This window comes from Cynoglossus semilaevis, chromosome 13 (assembly GCF_000523025.1).
Source record: "Cynoglossus semilaevis isolate Cse_v1.0 chromosome 13, Cse_v1.0, whole genome shotgun sequence".
In the NCBI taxonomy this organism is placed as follows: Eukaryota; Metazoa; Chordata; class Actinopteri; order Pleuronectiformes; family Cynoglossidae; genus Cynoglossus; species Cynoglossus semilaevis.
The window spans coordinates 14,509,864-14,533,544 of record NC_024319.1 but is presented as its reverse complement, the minus strand read 5'-3'; the positions used below and the strand labels follow the sequence as shown (position 1 = coordinate 14,533,544).

The following is a 23,681-nucleotide window of genomic DNA, read 5'->3' as shown; positions in this document are numbered from 1 at the left end:
ATATTTGTTTAAGCCGTAGAAAGTAGCATTAAACATGGTTGTGAAAAGCTTGACTCTTTGTAACAACAATAATATCCAATAGTTTTGAATGCATCGCTTGAACGTACGGCAGGAGGAGGCGGACACAAATGAAGACAGTTGACATATATCAACAACTCTTTCCGTCATATTTAAGGCAATTTTGTGACATGAAACTGGACGTCAAACATTAAGCTACGTAAGTAGTAAAGTTAGGTCACTAAACTGTTAAGTTAATCAAGCGGAAGATCGTTAGCAAAAGAAAGGTATTTTCTCCTGCCGAAAGAAGCCGAATATCCTCGTAAATGAAGTTAATAATTAAGCTAAGTGGCTAACTAAGCTGCTAGTTAGAGAAACATGACGGTTTCTTCTGTCAACACACCAGTCTATGACCGTTACATGACCGTTTTAGGTTTGTTGTAAAAGTTGTTTGGATTTGGGGACCATGTCTACGGGACCTGTGGACGGGAATGGTCTGCTACGGGGAAGTTGCACACGGTCTTACGGTAGTTTGGTCCGTACTTCAGCCTCTCCCGTTCAGCAGAGGCGCATTGAACACAGACTTGAGCCGGGTGAAACTCTACAAGGTCTGGCTCTCAGGTACGGAGTCTCGGTAAGTACGAACTAGTTTACTTTATTTGCACTGAAATGTTACTAAGTTATACACATTAAAAAACACAACATGAGTCCTATATCTATTCATATTTCTCTTCTCCTCGCATGTGATTGTGATTGACAGTGTTGCCAGCGGTGTTGTCGGTGCTGAAGATAAGCAAACTCAAAATGTTAACAGATTAACATTTTAGAGTTTGCTTATCTTCAGGTCTTAAAATAGACCTTTGTTTTCTAACCATTAGACTGTGTAATTATTTGTTTATTCATCTTACACTTGAGGCTATTGATGTTAATGCTATTGAGCTTGATGTTATGATTTGTTTCATTTTAGCAAATCAAGAGTTTATGATACATTTAGGTAAGTGTAATGTGTTGCATTATTGATGAGTGGCACAGTTGATTTATCAAAACCTTCAAAGGAATTTCCAATCGAAATTTTATTCTGTTTTCTTTTTAAAAAAGGTGTTAGGTGAACACATAGTGTTGGAAAAAGGGGGTGATGTGACTGCATCAGTATCATAAAGAAGAACCCGTAGAAAACATACATAAAGAAGTATTAATAGTGGTATTTGGTGTCAAAAATAAAAATACTCGTACTTGTATTGTATGTTATGTAATGTATGTTAAAAAAATGCTATCTGGACAACTCAAGTGTGGGAATGAAATTAACTCAAAATAAAAGCTAACATAATAAATCTCTTCCAGATGGAACAGATAAAAAGAGCCAACAGGCTTTATACCAATGACTCTATATTTCTGAAGAAGTCCTTGTCAATCCCTGTGCTTTCGGACTTGGATGGATGCGGTGTTGGGATGGATTTGGCTCAGGAGGACAGCCCAGGAGAGTATGTTGGCCAAGCTCCTGCTCAATATGGACGCATGAGGATCTCCTCTGAGAAAAGGCTTGACAATAGTGAGGATGGTGTTGCAGAACTTACCCCAGAGAGGTTTTTGAAAAGGCTGGATGAGTTGATAAACCATTCCAAGCAGGCTGCTGTAAAAGGATGCCAGGAAGCAGAGCAAAGGTAGGTGTGCTGAGCTACTATTGCTAGCTTGTTTACACTGTATTTTTTTGACCCACAATTTCTTGGTTGTGTCTCTGAGTGTATTGCTGTGCGATATTTATTTGTCAGTAGTGCTCTGTCTATTTCTGCCCTGTGTTTCAGTTCTGCCAGTTGCCTTTTCACCCTTTTTTGTACACTAATACATTTCTGTTTTGTTCTACGTAAATGCTCTCCTGCTGTTTCCAACAGTTTGTACTAAAACAATCTTTCAGCAGTTCTTCTTAGTGTTCCTTTTCACATTCAAACAATCCAAAGCCTGTTTTTCATCTATTCTAATTTTGTTGGTCACACTTGTGCATTTCTCTGACACTTTGGGATAACATGATTTGTCCAAAAGCTCTTGCAGAACTTAAAAGCTTCATTTTCATTGAACACCAATGGACAAAGTCATAATCCAGGAATACTTGTATACTGGATTATTTAGAAATAGTAAAACTGAATTTTATTCCTAAATTTGAAAATATGATCTACTAAGTTTAGTTCTCATTTGCTCTGTAAATAAAACAGCCCTTGCTAAGATTTCATCCAGTTTACATCATAGTAATTATCCCTAAACTGCTAACCAGACTTATTCCAGATCTGTGACATCTGTTTATATCTTTACAGGGTTGCCGCCCTAGAAGCAGCATGCAACAGTGCATCACCAGATCGGCCTTTCACCAGGTCACGGAGCATCACATCTGTCTCTGTAAAGCATCAGCAGAGACAGGAGGATGGGTCATACGTCATGGTCCCTCGTACCATCACCAAACTCACCAAGAAACTGAGAGACAGGGAAGATGAGATCTTTGAGCTGTGACATTTTCCCTAAGGTTTTCCCTTTGTGAATCAAGGATATGTTTTCAGTGTGTTATAGTTTTTTGATAATACAGTTTAAATCAGAAATTTGATTTCTCATTAGTACCTGCTACTGTTACAGCTAAAAGCACAACATTCATTTTCTAATGCAGGTAAATAGACCTTGTGTAGCTTTATTTATTTGTAAATAATGAAAATCTAGGTTTTGTTTCCTCACAGGCAAGCAATTTAGGCTGTAAAAAATGTGACTTTGTAGGAAATGTGACTTTACAGTCACATTGCTGAAATGTAGGAAATGTGACTTTACAGTCACATGTTTGGTCATGTGACTGTTTGGACTAAGCACATGGTTGTTTGAAATGCTACCTCAGAGGCTGCTACTGCATACAGTTCTTATTCATGGGATTCTAATCTAAGCCTTACCATGTTATGGTATGTGAATACGGTACAGTTTGTGAGGTTTACTGTAATACATATGAGCGCCAACAATGGGGAATAATCAGATTTTCCACTTATACTACTGAAGAATTGTCAAATCAACATAGCATCAGGTAAATAAAAGACATTTTGGGGACTTCATTTTCAAAGCATGTTTTTATTATTTGTAACAGGGCTGTTGTATAACTCTTAACTTTTTAATGAGAGTTTAAATAGGGGTGTCCTGCTCAACTTTTATACCTATTACTAGTCTTCAGAATTCCAGCTGCGGTGATACTAACACTCATTCTGATAGTCAGCTGAAAGCAGCTCCTCTTGTCCAAAGTTATGCTTTGGCACTGTAACTTCTTCCTATAGCCCTTCATCTGAACTCAACAAGGTTCAGATGACAAGGAAGGCTCTTATTCTCCAGTGACAAGAAGCAGAAGATTTGCTGACTCCCAAATGCAGTAGGAAATGCAAAGATTTTCTTAGCTTTGAAACATAACATTCTTAAGGTTCAGGACACCCCTACTTTGAATCCTATATTTAGCCTCGTGGTTCTGATTAAGTTGCAAAAGCTACATTAAAACAGCTGCTCCAAAAGCTGATGTCACAGACACAGATAAAATATTTTGTATTTTAACACTTTTTTAGTTTCATGTCACATGAAATGACTTGCAGTGTCCACGTAGGACTCCACTTTCCCATGCCTGTGGAAATTCAGTGTCATTATGATAGAAACATAAGAATAATACGTCTTAGTCTTGGCTAGTGGCCATGGTACACTTTGCAGAACAACATGTATTATTGGATTAACATTCAAGCTTGTGCAGTCAACATTGTTCGGGAGTGGTGATGTTGTGTTTAATAGTGGGAGTAATTATCCGCTGCAGGGTTATTTATAACCCGCACGCCTCAGTAAACACGACTCTGCACATTTCAGTTGCAGGTGCACAATCTTCACCACCCGGTGGCAGTGCTGTACTGCACTGTTCACTTGTTTGTTTTCTGACTTCACGCAATGCTCCAGCGGTTTTTCTTCCTCCCTTCTTCTCTCCCTCCCTCATCTTCGCGGTTCATGACATCAGTAGTAGTGAGGGATGAGACTTTTGCAGGTTTCTAAGATTAAACATTCTGTGACATTTCAGCTGAACATCAACTTTTAGATTCAAGTTTTTTTTTTACTTTTTCTTTCTCTGGATAAGTACACAGTATATCACCTATAAACTATAAAAATAACTCAAGGAATGACTCAACTGTCTTTGTTTAAATCCCACGTTCTTGGAGAACAGTGGGGCAGCAGTTCTGTTCATGAATCACCTGTCCTACTTTGCCAGTCTCCAGCAGCAGTAAGACTTTTTAATTTTTATCCAACAGTTCAGAGTCTCAGCTGAGTCTGCCTGTAGATCTCCCAGTGTCTGACTGTCATGCTGTCGCTCTTCCTCTGTCATATTGTTCCGTCCTCCACCATTTTGTTAAGTCCTTTGTAGATCCTGGTTAGGTTGGGTCTGAAAGGGCCGTTGGGGTCGTACAGCTTGGTCAGGAGCTCCGGATCTGAGTAATGGTTAAAGACGTGGTTGATGCGACCGTGGGATTTGGTTGTCAGGTGGGTGTTGACCAGTTTTAGCAGCAGATCTCTGCAGCTTGTCAGAAGTTCCGACATGACTGTCTTATCAAAGGTGAAGTCCACCTGCAGAGTGAGAAACACACCAGGTATTTTACGTGCATAAACACTGTATCGTCAATGCAATGGGACACATTGTTTTGAAGACCACACCCCACCTCTTGTGTCTTCTGGTCCTTTACTAATGTATGTAATACAAATAATGTAATAGTTTCAGCAACATTTGTAATATTTTTTAGACCATTTAGAAATTAGCAAGCCTTTAACTTTGAAAGCATATTTCACGACCATTGCTCGATACATTTTTATATGCACTTTATGCTTCAAATTCTATGTTTCTAGCAATTTTCCGCAAGTGCTCTGTCTGTAATACTCGAGCATCACTGTTTTTGCAAAAAAAAACATATTGTGGGGGCTCGTCCTTCAAAGCTGCACTATCCAACAAATCCAACATTTTATTCATGAAGTCACTAGTGAACAATCTTCCACGTCATGTTGTAGGGTGGGCTGCCTTACAAATAGTCTGACCTCAGTGAGGTCGGCCAACTGGTGAAGTTCTTTATCTTGAATTGGTGGTATTGTGCAACACTGGAAATGTGTATCATCATTAACAGCCCTGAGTTTGAAAGAGAGACAGGTCGCTAAACAAACGTTCCAGATCAGTAAATGCTGTTGGACTTTACAGCTGTTTAAACAATTTCACTGACTGCTGCTTCATCTCTAACAAAATTCACTGACTGCTGCTTCATCTCTAACAGTTCCATAGAAACTTAATGTAGCAGCCTATACATTAGCCATTGCCCTTTCCCGTTGCTCATGCATCCCTGAAGATTCACTGTGAAAACAAACCTCATAGAAGCTGATAGCAGTCATTGCACCCATGTGCAACTTTTTTTTGAAGTCGTGAGCCACTGCCAGCTCCTCAGAGGAAAAGCGGTTGTTCTTGAACAACACACCGATCTTCACTGCGATCTTGATTAGGTTTTTGATGACTTTTTGCGCCTCCGATTTGTTCCCGCTGTACTCCTTGGAGATGCGGTACAGTTCGTCCAGGATCTCGCTGGTGGTGTCGTCGATGAACATTTGCACAGAGCTTTTGTTGGCCATGGTGCTGAGGATCTTCTTCTGTGCCTTCATGGCCATGTCCTTGGAGCTGAAGGCATCCATGGTTGGCTAAATCATCAGGGGAAGAAAGAGAAACCTTCATTAATGTTGAGGAAGATCTTGACATTTAGCATCTCTTAATTAAATGAACCAAATAACAGGGATGGATTTTATATGTCTGGAAATGTCCTTCATTTTCTTTTATTTAGTTTAACCAACATCTTTTGATATTTGAGTTTTTCAACAATGAATGAGTTATATTTAGTTATGTTTATAACTAGGATAGTTATTTTTTTACTAACAAGGTGCTCAAACACCACCTGAGGCAAAACAGACTCTGTAGTACGTCAACTGCAACGTCTCAGTATGTTTATACTAATTACCAAAGCTAGCTAATCCTAAAGTTGTGTTTATATTTATCCAAACAAAATTTCCACTTTCACTGAATTGAGTTGGATTATGTGATAGTTTGATTACATAAAAAATAGTTGTCATTTAAGTCTATATACTCTGTATACTATATACTGTAAAAAAGTAAAAAGACCGCCCATTCAACTAGAAAAATGTTTCAGGCATTTCACTCCTGGCCAGAGACTCAACAGTCTTTCACTGCCAGACAGTGATTAGCTCCAGTGGAGTAGGTGGAGGTTAAATACTGTGTTCAAGGACAAACCATTTGTTGCTGTGGAGGCAGGGGGACACAACACATGTTCACCTCTCTTATTCAGTTCTTTCTAGATCACTGGGGCAGGAGAGGGGGACTGGCCTCTCTCCCGTCATCAATGCGACTCTCTAACCTTCGTATTCTCATTCATATTTATTCCTGAATCTTGCTCATAAAGACAGATATTTAAACATTGCAGACTTGGTAGATTCATTTCAGCCAGTCTTTGTCGTTGCTACGCGCTTTTGTTCTTCTGTCAGACAGACTTTGACCTTTGTCAGTCAGTTTTTGTGTTGGACAGTCTTTTTCATCTTCCTGTCCATCAGACATCTGTGTTGTTCCGCCTTTGTTACTGATGTAGAAGTCAGACTCAGACTATGCCTTGGTCAGTCGTAAATTGTCGTCCTGACAGTCATTGTCATTTTTTTTTTACATTAGACAGTCTTTTTGGTAGGACCGTCCTTGAGTTAGTCTTTGTGAAAATCTGTTTGTGTTTGTTTGTCATCGTTCCTCATTTTAGTCTTTGTCTTTTCATCGCACAGCCTTTCTAACTGTTTTGTGTGTCTATGCCATATTTGTTCCATTCTATCAGAAAACTCTTGTTGGTCTTTCAGTCAGAGTTTGTCTTTGTTCATTATTCAAACAAAGTCCTTCTGTCAGACAGACTTTTCAGGGTTCAGTTAATCCTGTCTCTTTTTTCTGTAATCAGTTTTTATTTTTTATCATCTCTAATTCAGAACTATAACAATTGTGTCCAAGTCATTCTTATGTTAATCCCTGTTGACATCATGTCCACTGCAGTGTTTGTTTTAGTTTCATGTTGACCAGAGGGAGAAGTAGCATGGATGAGACTCCACAGAGGCTTTTAGTTTCTCAACTGGGATTTTAACCACGTCTACAGTCGTAATTGTCAGACAACTTTATCCCATTGGGAGGTGATCAACCTGCAAACACAAACAACACATTAACACGGTTACAAAATCCTCCGTCTGTCTTTGATCCTCAAAACAGATTTGATGGATTTTGGTTTTAATTCATCTTAAAATGTAACCTAATCTCTGACATGGATGTCGTCTGATTTGAAAGGGATTGAAATGGTTGTGTTCATATTGTAGCAGATTTTCAGAGGTTCTGTTCCAACCAAAACCAAAGGTGTTTTCACAACCTTTAAACTCTCCCCTCATGAAAATATTTAAAACATACTACAAACCTGGTCCGAGTTCCTGTGTGCTCCTGTAAAAACAGGGTTGGAATTTAAAGAACATTTGCTGAACATTGATCAATGCAACTTTCTGCACTGAGTCTCACTTCTTCAGCTTGTGTGAACACGTACAGGAGATACGGGTCGTCTGCATAACTGAGGCAGGTCCGTGCCTGCTGTCTGTAGATTGCATCAGTTATGGGACGCGAACAGAGCATGAGCAACCAGCTTCACTCGGAGACGACCTTAATTACAACCCCTGGGTCTTGAACAACTGCCACTCTGTTAGTGAAACATCATGTGCATTAGGAACCGCACTTTGACTGCAGAGCCGTCAATTCAACCACTGCCTATGTCCGCTGTTGGTGTATGTCTTTCATTTCTGTTCCTTTTCCCAGTAGACAGCATTATTATAATGAGTGTATTCTTATAGTCCGGCTGTAATGATGCACAATCAGCACTGTGAGCTAAAGATAGCACGCTTATAATAGAAAACAAAATCTGAACTTGATGGCATTCATTTTCATATCACACAAATAAGCAGTGCCTGCTGTGAATCAGCCCATCTTTAACACTGACCTCATTCCCAGCAACAACATCCATAATCACCAACCCGTGATTTTTATAAGCTAATCTAAACGTAACTTCTCCTTTAAATTGGCTCTGAACATGAGTGACATCGCTAATTGCTTGCTTTGTTCAGCTTCCCTGTGGGGAGTTAAAGAACATTCATTAATTATCATTATTATTATTATTTCCTTTAACAGTGATAATAGATGTGGAACAGCATGGTAGCTGTTTCACATTAATGCTTCAAACTCATTTATGTGCTAAAAAGCCCACAGTGACTTGAATGGAGTCGTCGTTAGACCAACAGGCGTATATTACAATGTTACTTTTACTGTTTGAGACATTTTGTTGTTCCACATTCTGGCACTGTCACGTAGTTTCATCTGAGGTCTGAACGTCCTATCAGATAATGGCAATAAAGTCCAATTTGATGGAAACAGTTCAGGATGAAATTCTGTTTGCAGTGAATTTCCAGTCCATGTTTCATCACAGGGAACTCTGATCCTATTTTGCCGTTAGACCAAGACAGTGTTGCTAGTTTGTTAGCATCACTGATGAAAATTATGACACTGATTGATCTGGTCACCTTGTTTTTCCTCTGTAGTGTTAAACACTGACTGCTGCTGCTCACTCTCTCTCTGGTACAATGACCTTTGGCTGATTAAGAGCTAATTAGTTGTTTAACTGTTAGCATGGAAGCCACAAAGCAAACATTCTGTACATGACAGGAAAGCATTTAAAGAACTGCTGGTTGGAGTAAAAAGTGGTCCGAGCGTGACTTTGTCTTGATAGCCCTAGTGTACTACTCTACTACATTGTTTGCTTAGTGGCTCTGCGTTGCTTAGTGTTTTTGCTAACTGTGTAATCAGCTTTATTTCAGTGTGTTTTTCAGTCGGTCACATCAAGGACACGGACTAAATGCTAAGCATCAATTTCCTCCCACTTTGTGGTCCTAATGCACGGGGGAGTTACTGCATTAAATGTTAAATTGTCTGTATCCCTCCCAAAAGCCTGTTAGAGAGGGTACCTGTGTGCTCTGTGATATCTAACACCATCAGGGGAACAGAAGTGAACAATAACAGGAGCAGAGTTGGTGCAATTACAGGCGACTGATGGTTTTATATTGTTTCAGAGCAAAGGTAACACAGTAGGTGGTGAGAAACCTTTGAATAGTGCATTAATGGACAGCCTCGAAGAGAGAAAGAGAGAGAGAGAGAGAGAGAGAGAGTGATTAGTGGAGGATCCATCCCAGCAGGCTGCAGACTGCAGAGGTAAATATTTAGCATTCCTGAGATGACTCCAGCTTTAGGCACCAGCGTTTATGTGCATGTATGAACCTGTGTGCACTTTCTGAGAATTTCTTTTTTTGTTGTGGTATGTTTTTGAATATTTACAGAAAAAACTAAACTGGCTTCAAAAACGACAAGAGTTGTACAGGAAGTTAGTTATTTCCAAATTTCCAATTAGTCATTTCCAAATAAGATGAGAAGATCTTATTCCCGATTTGTAGTAAGGTATTATTCATCATGAAGTAGCACCTGGTTCTGTTGATTTTAGCATTGCTCTTGAGCAGAGGTCCTCAACCTGGGTCTGCGCCCCCTAGGTTGTACTGCAGGGGTTTGATCTTTTTTCTGATGATTTTTCCAATTTGTTTAAATAAATTTCTCTGGCCAGCCAGAAACATAACCAAGCATTATTATACTGTATATACACCTGCGTATTATCTGAACACCTTAACAGGGGATTTAATTAAAACTAATGTTTTATACAACACAGAATACATTTTGTAAAGAGTCCCATCGCTGCAGTTTGGCCTGAAAAATACCCGAGATCTGTTAGTTGACCACACACAGACAAAGTTGATAAAGCTTTGCTTTTAGATGAAGTTCTTCCTTAATTTGTTTATATCAGATTATGCAACAGGTTCTTCACAGATGCTATGGTAACCTGATTGCTCTAAGCTCGTCAAATGGATGTCATATGTATGACTTTTTCAATAGTAAGTCTGTGAATATCTGTGTGCGTGGGAGGTGGTGTGTCCAGGGAATATTCTGCCTCATGTTTACAGGGATTGGCTCCACATTTACCAGTGAACCCTCAGCAGAATTAGGCAAACTGAAGTGAACTTGGATTGGTTCTCAGATCTCTGAGATATTGTTCTGGTCTGGATTGGAGTTAAAGTCCAACAGTGATCAGACCAAACAGCAGGGAAAAGAATGTGATGCTTCAGGTTTGAGGGCTGTGGAGCAGTCACTCAAACAGAGCCTTTCTTGCTGTTTTCTGTTATTGATTTGGAGGCAAATAATTGAGACAAAGTCAGCCTCTCACTTCCATCATTACAACTGGGCCACAGGTCAACGTGTGTACATCAAATACTGCATTACAACCTGTTGTATAACCAGCAGTTATCTCACCTCAGAGGCCAGTTGCTTTCTGGATCTAGGTTTATGAGGCCACAGCTGGTTACATATTTAGTATATTTAGTACTACACTCCCTACTCTTTATGACACATCTCACACTGAGGCACATAAGCTCTATGAATCCTTTTCAATGACCTAGGAGGGCACTGTTGAAATCCTTAAAAGACACATGTTGCAGCTTTTCCGTCATTGTTTCACAACTCCCTTGAATGGCCGTTGCTTGAAACCATCTGCAATGTCTACAAAAGGGAAGTGAAACACCCCATAGTTGGTGTCAACAGTCCCAACCACCATGCCACCCTACGACATCTGCACACCTCACAGCCAGTGACATATCACTGGTTTACACACTCTGGCATTTTAGTTCCGGCCTGAAGCGCTCGTGAATTCAAAGTGAGCCAATGAGCTGAGTCCACAGCCTGTGAGTTTGAGTTGAGCAACTCTCAGCTTGTGCAAACAAAGTCTGAGCTCCACATCTGTGCATGTCACTGTACTTGTTCCAGCATGACTGTGAGCACACATCGAGCGAGATGGGGAAGTGAGAGAGTCGACACAATTTGTTCCAATCATCCCACTCAGCTCTTCTGTCTCTTCAGAACACCAACGCTGTCCAAATCCTTGTTTTTCTCTCCCCCGAAAAAGAAAGTAACAAGTTATCTGAGCCCCGGAGACGTGAACAAGGCAGCAGTGTCTTACCTTTTGTGTGTGTGTGTTTTGGTGTGTTTGGCTGGGTCCCCCTCCCTCCTTTTCTGTGTCAAGTATGCCTCCTGCCCTCTGCTCTTGGTCTCAGGTTGACAGCCCAGGATGGTTGGTTTAAGAAGATCCCTCCATCTCCAGCAGAAGCAGAACCAGCAGGCGGAAAAAAAAACAAAAACCCACCGTCCTCCTGCAGCACTTCTGTCACTGCCACACTGTCTTAAGATAATGTTGAGTTGTACTTCCTTGAGGAACTAAATTGCTATGACACACCCCTTAGCCTGTGTGAGTGTGTTTCTCTCTCTCTCCTTTTCTCTCTCTCTCACTCACTCTGTATCTCTCTCTCTATCTCACCTTGTGTTTCCTTTTTTAAATCTCAATTCAAACTTTAAAAAAAAAACTTGTGTATCCCTATTCTGCCCTGCCTAATTTCTCTTCTAGCACGGTCCGCCTCTCTCTCTCTGTTTCTCTCTCTCTCTCACCCTCTTTTCTCTCTATATTGCTGATGTCCTGCCTCTGCTTGTTCTAACAAGTGAAAAACCCCAGAAAGAATTTAACAATAATGCAGTGATGCAGCCAGTTGAAAGGGGAGCGGCTTAAAGCCCCCTTTATGTTGTTTCACCTAGCGCTGGAATGTGGCTCCTGTCAGTGCGGCTGAGCCCTGTGTCACAGGGCGTCATAACAGTGGCCGTGCTGGCGTGTGTCTCGGTCTGAAGCACGTGCTCACACTCAGAGCTCAGTGACTGATCTGAAACCAAAACTCCTCTGCCGCCCAACTGTTTTTATGTCAATTCAGTGAAAATAAGCAACAACCCGATATGTGGAAACACTTTTCCATCTGTCAGAAAGCAAAAAAAAAAAAAAATTGATGTTTAGCCTATAGTCAATTTGGGACAACAGCAAAACACAGACAACAGTCCTGAAGGCAGCCCCATTATGACAACAAGGTCAAAGCTGCCAATGCAAGGCAGCGTTTGTAGAGTTGAACCTTAAACCATGATAAACCATGTCAAATCAGGTGCAGTTGTGGCTTAGTGGTTAAGAAAGCAGACTTGGGTCCGAAAGGTTTCAGGTTTTGACTCTACCAGCTGCCGAGTCACCACTGAGGTCCTCAGAGCATGCTACTGTCCCTACACTGCTCCCCGGGCGCTTAAAGCTGCCCACTGTTCACTTTAGTGATAGGTTAAAAACAGAGGTCACATTTGGTTGTGTGCAGTAGTGTTCACTTTCCTTCCTCACTTTCCTCCTTCAAATGTATATTTTGTCCTTTGAGGCTTTTGTTGTTCTATTGTTTGTTCATGATACTGAAGTATTCAGCTGTGTACAGTAGAATGTTAAATAAGAAGCTACAGTAAAATGATAAGTTCAAGTAGAAAAACAAAAAAAGAAAACCAAATCTGTCCATGGATTCACACAAAACCTTGGTTACATGGTTCATACAAATGTCTCCAAAAAGGTTTTGAAAATCTGCAGTATTTTTTGTGCTTTATAATCCTGGAAACAAACACAGCAGTAAGTGGAAACATCTTTACTTTTCAGAGATGATAATGCAGAGATCATAGAGCAGTAATAGCCGTAAACAGCTACAATTCAGTGCAGATCCACACTGGAATCTGGATTTGTCCGGAGGCTCGTAAGATGTTCTTAAACTATTTAGTGCTGGACAACCTTGTCCAGGAAGTTTCGTGTTATTTATTTATTTTTAATCTTAGTCGGAAACCTATTTTGTTTTGTTTTTCTCTAGTTGACATTTGAAAAGCGAGAAATCTGGACTGTTTACATCGATGTAATGTATTCCTCTCAGATGTTTTATTTTAGCCCTAATCAAGGCTTAATATGCTTTTACAGAACCAGCTTTCAAAAAGGAATGCTTTTACCAAATAACATATTCTTTGTTTTAGCTGGTTCTGGTAAAACCTTTCCTTTGAAAGTTTAAATTCTAAACTGAATGGAAGTTAATAAAATACAGTTGTGTTTAAAGTTAGATATCAGGACGATTGTGTTTTGCTAAATTTTAGCTGACTTGATTTAGCTATCATATCTGTTTCATTTTGGTCTTGCCTTTTAGCTTTGTACTTTGTACTTTTACTCGCTTTGATAATAATTGTTTTCTGTGAGTTTTACTCATACTTGTTTTAGCTAACGTTTAGCTTCTGCCAAGTGTCCTTGTAATAGTTTTGACTAACATTTTGTGGCTATTCTCATGACCATACTTAGCTCGAAGCTAACCTACATATATCCCTGTTTTAATTTTGATTAGCTACGGCTATTTTCTCAATGTTTGGTCTAAATTCTCTAAACTCTGGGCAGGTTATTTTGCTATATTTTGGGCTAACATTTAGCTATTTCTGAACTGATTTTTATACACAATTATGCTTCTTTATTTTCTACAAAATTCTTATCATCTTTTTTGAAAACTCAGAAACAACTCTATGTGAACTAATGCTGAAAAAAACTGCTGTTGTATGAAGTCAGTGGTGGCTTAGTGCTCTGAGCATGACACCGTCCCCACACACTGCTCCCTGGGTGCTTAAAGCTGCCCACTGTTCACTTTGGTGATGGGTTAGAAGCAGAGGTCACATTTGGTTGTGTGCAGTGGTGAGCTGTGTCACAATGACGAGTAGTTCACTCTCCTTATCTCTTTTTTTTCACATGAGAGACTTTTGCATGTGTTCTACTTTATCATATCTGACCCTCCCCAAAGTCGGTTTGTGTGTCTGTGTTTGTGTGTTCGCCAGTTGATTCACTTAGAATCAGGAAGTGTCTACTGACGGTTCCAGCTCAGTGTGTTTATCTGAGGATTTATCTGAATGGCAACCAGCTGTTGGCTGAAGCATGGACCATTTATAGAGTAGCGTCCAATGAGTGCTCGTAAATGATAATCGCTGTCAGATGTTGGGTTAAAGGTTGTGCTGTGGGGACGCAGCTGGGCTGAGAGGTGTGTGGAGGACGGGCCTCCAACACCATCAGGCGAGCAGAGCAACAGAGGTGTTGGAAACACACCTGTCTCTATTTTCACTATCAGTCTCCTTCGGTAGAAATTAACTCATAATAACTTGTGCAGCTGCAAAATGAGGTCCGTTACCATGGCTACAGACAGGAAGTAGTGCTTAAGCGGTTTCCTGACGGCTTCCTCTTTATCGTGAAATGACATCTCACGAGGAAACATCAGCGCAGAAGCGTTGAGGGCTGACCATCTTTCTGTGTTTGTGGCTCTGTGTCCTAGAATGAGCTCTCACCTGACTCCACCTTCCTAATGTTCACTTGTTTACACATCTGCCACCTTTAGATTGTGAGATAATAAAAGGAACCTCAATATTGACACTTATCCTTCATTAAAAGATCACACAACATTTTCCAACCTCCATCCTCACACACACACACACACTTACAGTCACCCACATAATAGCAGTGTGTTATCAGCCAATGACTAAGAGCGGAATAAGTGACCTCATAACCACTCAGGTCAGGGAAATTGCCTGAGGATTTGGAGCCTGAATTGCTTGAAGGATTTGGAGAGCTTTGGTGCTTTCTCTGCTTACAGTGTCTTTCCTTCCTCAGTGATGGAAGATAGAGGTCGGACCCCAATGGAGATGAACAGATGCCGGTTCAAGGGAGGCCAAGAGATTTAATTTGATCAGTGTGAAGCTAACACAGATTCAGTTTTTCCCCACGGCGTCACAGATTTGATAGTGCGCCGTTTACTGTTCTTTTCAGATAAGAAAACGTCAGGGGGCAAAAAAATTAACCCACTTTATTGTTCACACTTTACAAAATTTTATTAACAAAGTGATTAAAGGCTCAGTGTGTGGGCTTAACATGGTCCTATCAGCAGCAATTTTAAACATTATTTCTAATTATAACTCTGTCGTTATATTATGACCTCATGCCAGGGATTTGTGGTGTTTGTTGTTGTTGTTTTTTTTTTCAAACATAAAAATAGCTGCTGGCTTTTTGCAATAACTATGGTAAAGTTACAATTTATGAACATGTCAATGAAATACTGCTTAAAGACGAATTATTGCTTAATATTTTTTAATGGTTTAATGGTTATGGCTTAAAAAACATAAAACATTTAAATTAATAACCATAAAAGCAAACATGCTAGTTAGGAAAGCTATAGGGTTGCCACGGAATTGTCCGTTATTTGGCAATTAAACGTTACGCCTTGTATTTAACCAATATGATAAACGATTTGTTCTCTATTCTGATAAATGTACAGTGGACCCCCCAGATACGAGCTTCCCGAAATACGAGTATCCCCGCCCCTTTTAAAAATGTCCACTACACACGATACTTTACCACGTCCCCAAAAGCAAAAATGCTTGCAAAAGTACAGACATCATTGTGCAGAGGAAGACGAATATGTTAACAATGCAATTAGTTAAATGTTTTGGGGGTGTTTTCAGTGGTGGGCTGTCGGACACCTGACAGCAGGCGGGCAACACTACAGACACGTCAGAACATGGAAGAGTTCTCCACAACGCAATCAGCTCCTGAGAGTCAAACGGTGTGGGAGATACGGTATAGGGCATTACGTTATGATTTTAGAAATGATACTTCTTGTCTGCCCGTGCTCTTCACAGAGGATGTCAGTGCATGGCCACATTTTAGTAGACTATTGTGGTTTGATTGACTGTTTATTTTTTCAGAAGTCATCGTTGTGCACGCCACACAAACGGATTTGATTTAAGATTTAATTAACTGCACTTTATAAGAGAAGGCAGTCAGTAATAATGTTGACCTGCATAAGAATGTGTGTGGGGAATGTGTTTAGAAACAGAATATTCTTTGTACCTTTTTAGTGCTTAAAGTACAACTTCAGTCTCTTCTACAGTGAGTTTCGGAAAAAAAGTTTGCATTGTATTAAACTCTTAATCAAGAATGTTTGAAATGTACAGACAGGCATGTCCAAACTGTTCCTCAAAGGGCCGTGTGGCTGGCGGTTTTTGTTCCAACCAACCAAGAGCACATAGTTGGACCAATCAGCTGTCTGAAGACTGAGACCAGTTGATTGAACCTGTCAACTCAGGTGTGCTACTGCTTGGTTGGAACAAAAACCTGCAGCCACAGCGGCCCTTGGTGGAACAGTTTGGGCACTGATTTCTGTGCACGGGGACCAGGTCTAAGTTGTTTTGCATCAGAGTTCACTCTGGAAACTGAAAGACAAGGTGAGCAATATGTGGAGTCAAACTCAGGTTTTCTATTTAAAAATGGTAGTCATTTAAAAAATGCGAACTCCAAAACTTCAGTACTTCAGTACTCAGTAACATGACTGATTGATTGTTTGTGAATTTTTGTTTTTACAGATTTCAGATGTCATCCAATCATCCGAGATCAAGATCTTCAATACAGTAAGGAGTGTCATTTTTCTTTTATCCTGTATGGTTGGAATGCCGCTTTTCTGCTTTGCAAGGCTGCTGTGCTTTGCCGTGGTTCTGTGCTTTGTCTTGTTTCTGTGCTTAGTTGGGTTCTGTTGGCTGCCATGCCTGTTTTCCGTCCTGTATGTCCTAATGTTCTAAAGGATGTTCTACTCACTAATCCAGACCTGCCTACTTTCTACTAGGTGTCTTAAGATTTCTGCTAAATTATAATCCCTGTTATGGTCAGTTTGTGCAGAATTGGTTTATTATCAAGAGTTTGTAGTTATTCCATCAGTGGCATTTTGTCCTCATCAGGACTATACATGAGAAACTGTGATGATTCAGTTAATGAGAGCCTTGTAAGTTGTTTTAGTTGGGTTGGAGCTTTACCTTTAGTTACACTTTCATTTAAAATGTCAAAATAAACTACACATTGCACTGTCGTAATTTGGTAACTTAGGTTATTTCATTTAGCTTTTAGTTATTTTTGGCTTTTTAGATTTTTCTCTTGAACAGTCCAGAGTGTACCCTGTCCTTACACCCTGGACTGCTGGGATTGACTCTATCTTCACTGTGACTCTTAAATAGGGTAAAAGAAATTGTATTCAAACTCAATTATTATTCAAGTTTTAGGTGAGTTGGTGAATTTGACTGTGCATCTTGACGGTGATTTACGAAGCAGGTCTAGAGCTTCAAAATTGGTCAATACGTCTACAGTCCATCACAATCCTTTTTGAAATTTCAACAGTCAACCGTAGACTTGCATCCTTGTGCTCTGTAACTGGAAGTTGAAGCTGCCACAAAGACACTGGTGCTGAAATGGTATTAGGCTTGAGCTGCTTCTGTGAAACAAAAACTCTTTACTCAATACATGTTACAGATGTAACAGTAACATGTGTACTGACTGGGTATTAGAGCAAGGTAACATGATTGGACAGTGGAATTACCAGACGATCAGTGCATGTCGTTCTCAGTTTGACAGCTCTAATAAAAAACACCAGACCAACTTTTGTGCCTGTACATACAGTTTTTATATAAACAGAAACCATCATACAGTGAAACAACATGCAGTCAGTAACATGCCAAATTAAACAAGAATTGCTGAGAAAATGTGTGAAACTCTAAACAAATCTCTGCTAAAGAAAAGCCCAATTTAACTGAAAAAACCCTAAAACAACCCTATGATTATGACTACACTCAGTAAAACTAAATGAAGCCTCAGTCTTTATTTCTGTTATTGTAGAGTATCAGTTATCAGCCGTGCCACAAGGTGGAGTACTTTATTTTTTTGTACAAATGTTTTGCTGTTGCTTGGAATGATTAGTTCAGGTTTTTGAAAGTGGACACCAATGTAAGATGTCAAAAACACTGACATACTGTATACCCATTACCAAAGATTATACAGCTATAAAAGAATACCACTGTATTCGTACTTCCTAAATTGTTTTATCGTCCAATCCACTCCCACGCCAAAGACTTTCAAAATGAATTACTAAGTGAAATGATGATTTAGTGAATGATGAGAAACATTTCTTTCAATCAGCTAAAATATAGTCTCAAACTTCAAGTATTCTTTTTAGTCTTTTGCTTCTTGAATAAGTGAAAATGTGTATAGTGTAGTATTCACACGTTTCATATTTTAATTGATGTTTTTACGGTTTCAGGACGTGACCTCTTGGTAAATGATGTTTAAACAGGTCTGTGCCACGTTGTCAGTGATGGAAGGCCTCTCTGACTCAGACTAGTTTTCATTAATGGTTAATGAAACAGTACCTCATTAACAAGTACTTTGACATCATGTAATTTCTCAAAGTGGCTCATCTGATTTATTTTACAGGTGACAACAACAAAACCATCTGAATCTCTTGGCTTAAAACTGCTGCACCTATGCAGTAGAGTTCCGTTTCCTCTCTGCATCTATTTCTCTTTATACAGGATGTTGTACTTCCTTTTTCAGATATAAGGAAGGGATGATGAGCAACTTGTAAAGTGCTGACTTTCTGCACCTAACAAATGGTCTATGGATGTAAAGAACTGGATTTTTAAAATTATTAGTAGCATTTTTAATTCTTTGAATTTGAAACACTTCCATGTTGCAACATCAGAACATGGAATACATTATTCTTTAGTTCAAGTTGTGAAAATGTTGTTCAATTTAAACTCTTTGACATGCAATGACATAATGGACACAGGATATGTGTAACTGTGAATAATGTAAGCGGCCGCTTTGTGCAGCCCCTGATTATACTTTACACCTTCACCGTCACGTGTTATCACTATGAAAAAACTTTTTCTCACAGGATAGAGCAGGAGGAGCTGCGGATAGGCAAGTTGGTGGGCAGCTTGGCATACTGCTGCCTGAAGCTGTTTCTCTTGTTGTTGAGTAGAGGACCTGGGTTCTCCATGCCGTCAGCTGGTGACGAGGACTCTGGAAGAGCATTTCCCTGTGGCACTTCCAGCTTCGCTCCCTTGTTGTTCTTAGTCTTTTTGGCTTTCTCCTTTTCCTGAGGCTCAGTTGAATTTGCAGCAGGCTCATTGGCGGCCTCTGGTGGGGGCAGGGTGTCCAGGGGCATGTCACTGGGGCTTGGTTTTCCCTCAGCTTGCTCATCATTGCCGGTGATGTGGAGGTTTGAGGCCATGCGTTTGGCGTTGGTGCTTGTGGAACTGATGCAGTTAGAAAATAGTTAAATTTACAGTAGGATGTGTTGAGTACAGCGCTAAATATGACATGAGATCACACATTTTAAAATCATAACTGTGATCACAGAAACCTAATTTAGAATGGGTGCTATATCCTAAAATGTGGGTGCCAATGAAAGGGAGATCATTATCATTTGAACAATGGTTCCTAAAATGAGGGGCAGGACCCTGAGGGAGCTGTAGCTAAGCCAATAAATTTTGCAATACTTATTTTGTTCATTAAATGTGGTGTAAATTACAATGTTTCAAATTGAGTTCAGTCAAATTTTTAAACGATAGCTTTGAATGTTTCAATGTGGGTATTGGGAAGCTGGAAAATAGTCACATCTCCTAATGGGAGGTGGGTTGGAAGATATTAGCCATATACTTTAAAATGCAAAATATAGCAATAACATTGATATTCTTAACTCTTTGGCATTGCTTTGGTTTATGTCCCAAAAATGAGTGACTTTTACAAAACTAGCCAGAGAAACAGAAAAATAAAGTAGCACAAAAGTCAAACTATGCTAAACTATGCTATTCTGGCTTTAGTTCCAAACAAGCAAAAAGAAACAGAACAAAGTGAAAAAATTGACTGAATTTGGCAAAGGATACTTTCACTTATTGAGAATAAACTGTACAATAACAACTGTACAAGTTGAAGAAGTGGTAAACATATGATAGGGACCAGTGTTCAGTTTCAGATACTCCCAGGAAGCAGTTTCACAGAGAACTGAAAGTATTTTTGCACTGCAGAAGTCACACTTGTTTTTGTCTGTGTGATCTGTACTGTTGAAACCATCACTTGTTTACTGTATTAAAACACGTTTGTCTGCATGTAGTCACATTAAGAAAATGAGATTCCCATTGGACTTGGCTGAAGAGACTGGTTCACTGTGATTGGTAAAAGTGTTCTGAAAGAAAGACTAGACTGGATTTTATCCTATTGCACAATAAAGAGAAATAACGTCACAGTTTATTCCTCTTTTTGGTAATAACATAACTAAGATGTACAGTAGTACAACCAGTCTTCATTCCAGTTTTAGAGAAATCTGCAGCACTAGCACTAAAAAAGCACCTCAACATTTGTTCCACTCTGCAGTCTAGTGGCAAGGAACAAAGAGCACAGACCTGATTGAATCAACAGGGGGCAATGTGAGTCCACAGCTGCTCGTATTCTTTCGTCTACTCACTCATTAGAGCTCTTGTCCTCTGAATCCTTCTGCTCACTGCTGTAGCGCAGCTCTGCTGGGGTCTTGAACGACAGGTCTTTCTTTCCTTTTAGCCAGTAGGTCTTCATGTAGCCTTTGCCCTGTTTGATGTTTTGGAGGTGAAAAGGTTTTTTTTTTTTTTTAGTATGAAAAGCTCAATAATCAGACCAGGTAGATTCTCCTCTGACAAGAACACATTTCAAATTCCCTTTTGAATAAAGTGTTTGTGTGTTATTAGAAAATGAACCTGATGTCAGGTATGAAAGACATTCACCATCACACCGGGCAGACTCTGGGTAAATAATAAAGGGTTTCCTGCTGCTGCCTAAAATGGACAAAGTGCTTCCGTTTTAGCTTAGAAAGTGCTCTTGCTGTTTGATACTTGAGATCAAATACTGTTGTAAAATCCTACAAAAAACATTTTTTAAATTAATTATCAATGTTAAAAATGAAATAACATCAACAACAATAATAATTGTAATAAAACTATTTGCTCATAAAAGTAATGAAAAACCTCTACAAAATTTTCCAAAATAGTCATTTTTGTATTGTTTTATATTTAAACAAACACAATAAAACACAATAAAAGTGAAAGGCATTTTTTGTGCCCTATCAGAATTTAATTTCCACGCTTTCTGCTTCACCATGGGTCACTACAATGGTAGCTGAATGGCTGAATAATTATTTGGCAGAGCTCTTACACCAGATGTTGTTTCCGGATGGAACCCAACCTTCACCTTGGGACAAGGTGGAGTTGAACCTGGGGATCCTAACACTATGTCACCCCAGCTTACCATCATGTCTCAAAGTTAATAACTTACGATTTTTTCCTAAAACTGCGCACCACTGCAGTTGATTTCGGTGTATTTCATTATGAATTAAATTAATTGATTAGTTGTTTTACCATTAATGAAATTAGCAAACATTGCAATTACATCAATACAATAAAAGCATGAGCAAACCCACTAAATTTATTATGTGTATATATATATATATATATATCTGTGACTAAAGCTTAGATCTCACCTTGACAAAGATTTTTCCCCTCTCCTCGATGATGTAGGGCTCATGTTCCAGGTGGTCTTTGGTGGTCTGGCTGATGTGAATCTGCATGCCCTGCACAGAACAGAGACACACAACTACTGCTATAGCTCAGGATAGAACCACCAGCTTCATTTTCACTGACTTTTCATGGGGAGGTTTATAGCTTTCAGCTCAACAGACTCTAAAATTAGCTGTTTTTCTTCACAGACATTAACTGTTCAGTGATGGAGTTAAAAAAAAAAAAAAAAATATATATATATCTGCCTGTCACATTCAACATTTTCCGCTCATGACATTACTTTCTATTACTGTAAGTAATAGGAAACAAGTGAAGTGATTACTCCAATGCATTAACCTAAAAGCTTCATGCTCCGTGTTGTCATTAAACAGGAAATGGTTTTCTATAGTATAATGACTGCGGGAAACCATAGACGTGAGTGCAGTTATTTATAAAGCTGACAGGGAGTATTTGGCAGCAGATCATTTAGTATGTGAGTGTAGTCACCACTCCATTGCTCTCCATCCGTGAGGCTGTGTTCACTGTATCACCAAACAGACAGTAGCGAGGCATCTTCAGACCCACCACACCGGCCACCACCATTCCTGAGTGGATACCTGTGAGGAGGGAAATGGTTCACCCAAACTTTTCCATGCCAAGCCCCCATGAGGGACCCCCTTTGCAAGCCCACAGACAGTAGACCTGGCAGAAACGGATGCAAACTGCCAGGTCTACACAGGTTATAACGTCATCATATGAGCTGTGTTCAAGTACCAGTGGATATTTAAGAATCTGCTGATTACAGCAGTTTATGTGTTTTACAATTTGGGACAGATTCTTATTACACACAAAAAAATTGCATCTAAGGAGGCCCCCTAGCGCCCTCTTGTGGGTCCAGTTGTTTTCAAAAGCATTTTATTTAGATCTATACAGTGACCCCTTGTGATAGAGGTGGTAGAATGTAATAAGGTTCTTGGGTCTTTTGGTTTGGTTTCAGGAAAATCTTCAGCATCAAGAGCTAAATCACTCGTTGAATGGACGAACATCAGCCCCTCACCGACTCTGATCTGGATGTTGTCTCCTGTAGACGGGTCTTTGAGATGGTCGATGGAGCTCAGCATGTCCAGAGCCATGTCGCAGATGTGGTGTGCATGGAAGGTGGTCTTATTGGGAACGCCTGCCACCACCATGTAGGCATCTCGGATCGTCTCCACCTAAACAGTGGGCAGTGTGTGACTGATGTAAATGGAGAGTTCTAGTGAGTGTGGCAGCACAGTGTAATAGCAGTTTGGGGAACCACATATTGGATGAAGATGTTGGTGACAGAGCTCATAGAGCGATTGATGATTAAAAAGGCCAGAGGAGAGAAGGGGGCAGAAGATAGAGATGAATGTCGCTTTGTTGAGCTCCTCACCTTGTAGACGTTGTGCTTCTCGCTAAGCGTGTCAAAGACGATGTAGATCTCATTCAGCATGTCCACCACCTGCATGGGTGTGATGTGGATGCAGATCTCATTAAACTTGACCACATCGCTGAACAGGATGGTCACGTCTGGGAAGACCTGGAAGACAAAGGCAGCGGCACTTACTATTGGCATATTCTTTGTGACTTACATTATGTTTTTTTTTTCTGTCTTTAATTTATATTAATTTAGTGGCAGGGGCTATGTATTTTTAGCTTTTGTGTATGTTTCAAGCTAACATGTAGCTACTTTTGGTTATAATTGGCGACCTAAAAGCTGTTTGTCTAAATGTTTAAGATTCTCTAAATTGATTTTACTTTTTGGAACAATTCAGGTCAAATGGAAATTTGTTTTAGCCATGTTTTTGTCTTAGTGCTACATTTTGGCCAATTATTGCAGATTTAATGTGTTACGTCATGTGTTGTCGTAGGATGTACGTGGGGACATTGGTGACGCGCCGTCTACTGTGGGAAGCCTTTTTTATAGTGTCTTGACTGTGGTTTGGTTTGACCACACACACACACACACACACACCCACAGCTGTGTCACCTATAGTACATTGCCTTCCAGTTCAATGCATATTGATTGAAACTGGACCTAAAAAAAAAATCGTTTGATAGTACTCGGTAGCTGCGAGGTGCCCCAGTGAAAATACTTATGAAAGTACTCAGTACTAGGAATACGGTAATGATGTGCATACAAAAGTTGTTTTAAAATTATATATATATA

At 39.7% G+C, this 23,681-nt stretch overlaps 3 protein-coding genes and 1 long non-coding RNA gene across 5 annotated transcripts in view; 2 read left to right on the top strand and 2 right to left on the bottom strand.

The window, feature by feature from the left end:
- Positions 1-32: 32 nt before the first annotated feature.
- Positions 33-2,768, top strand: lysmd1 (LysM, putative peptidoglycan-binding, domain containing 1). 2 transcript variants are annotated; one of them, XM_025061671.1, is made up of 4 exons: positions 33-631; positions 1,339-1,507; positions 1,547-1,658; positions 2,304-2,768. In XM_025061671.1, exons 1-4 carry the CDS (start codon positions 464-466, stop codon positions 2,494-2,496), a joined length of 642 nt encoding a protein of 213 aa, XP_024917439.1. In that variant the 5' UTR covers positions 33-463; the 3' UTR covers positions 2,497-2,768. The 2 variants fall into 2 exon arrangements, with proteins under 2 accessions (XP_024917439.1, XP_024917438.1); XM_025061670.1 differs by having other exon boundaries at positions 78-217; positions 431-631; positions 1,339-1,658.
- A 302-nt stretch (positions 2,769-3,070) lies between these two features.
- tnfaip8l2b (tumor necrosis factor, alpha-induced protein 8-like 2b) lies at positions 3,071-11,522 on the bottom strand. Its single transcript, XM_008323822.3, has 3 exons — positions 11,196-11,522; positions 5,389-5,712; positions 3,071-4,605 (listed from the first exon to the last, which is right to left on the bottom strand). The coding sequence occupies exons 2-3, from the start codon at positions 5,704-5,706 to the stop codon at positions 4,363-4,365; spliced, it is 561 nt and encodes a 186-aa protein (XP_008322044.1). The 5' UTR covers positions 5,707-5,712; positions 11,196-11,522; the 3' UTR covers positions 3,071-4,362.
- Positions 11,523-16,231: 4,709 nt separating this feature from the next.
- LOC112487974 (uncharacterized) overlaps positions 16,232-23,681 on the top strand; it is a 44,577-nt gene continuing 37,127 nt past the window's right edge. Inside the window, exons 1-2 of the long non-coding RNA XR_003051603.1 lie at positions 16,232-16,366; positions 16,505-16,549. This is a non-coding gene — a long non-coding RNA (uncharacterized LOC112487974). The remainder of the gene's footprint in view (positions 16,367-16,504; positions 16,550-23,681) is intronic.
- LOC103388706 (soluble guanylate cyclase 88E-like) overlaps positions 16,585-23,681 on the bottom strand; it is a 15,468-nt gene continuing 8,371 nt past the window's right edge. Inside the window, exons 11-16 of the mRNA XM_025061813.1 lie at positions 22,905-23,051; positions 22,548-22,704; positions 21,998-22,107; positions 21,475-21,564; positions 20,431-20,549; positions 16,585-19,222 (exon numbers count right to left, since the gene is read on the bottom strand). Of these exons, the coding sequence (XP_024917581.1) occupies positions 18,853-19,222; positions 20,431-20,549; positions 21,475-21,564; positions 21,998-22,107; positions 22,548-22,704; positions 22,905-23,051 (993 nt within the window). The 3' untranslated portion in view covers positions 16,585-18,852. The remainder of the gene's footprint in view (positions 19,223-20,430; positions 20,550-21,474; positions 21,565-21,997; positions 22,108-22,547; positions 22,705-22,904; positions 23,052-23,681) is intronic.

What these genes read in the sequence shown, in the direction of transcription:
- lysmd1 (XM_025061670.1), top strand. Translation starts at nt 464, where the DNA reads ATGTCTACGGGACCTGTGGACGGGAATGGTCTGCTACGGGGAAGTTGC. An exon ending in CTCTCAGGTACGGAGTCTCG is followed by an intron (nt 632 to 1,338) that starts GTAAGTACGAAC and finishes AATCTCTTCCAG; the next exon opens with ATGGAACAGATAAAAAGAGC. An exon ending in TGCCAGGAAGCAGAGCAAAG is followed by an intron (nt 1,659 to 2,303) that starts GTAGGTGTGCTG and finishes ATATCTTTACAG; the next exon opens with GGTTGCCGCCCTAGAAGCAG.
- tnfaip8l2b (XM_008323822.3), bottom strand. Translation starts at nt 5,706, where the DNA reads ATGGATGCCTTCAGCTCCAAGGACATGGCCATGAAGGCACAGAAGAAG. An exon ending in CTGCTATCAGCTTCTATGAG is followed by an intron (nt 4,606 to 5,388) that starts GTTTGTTTTCAC and finishes CTCACTCTGCAG; the next exon opens with GTGGACTTCACCTTTGATAA.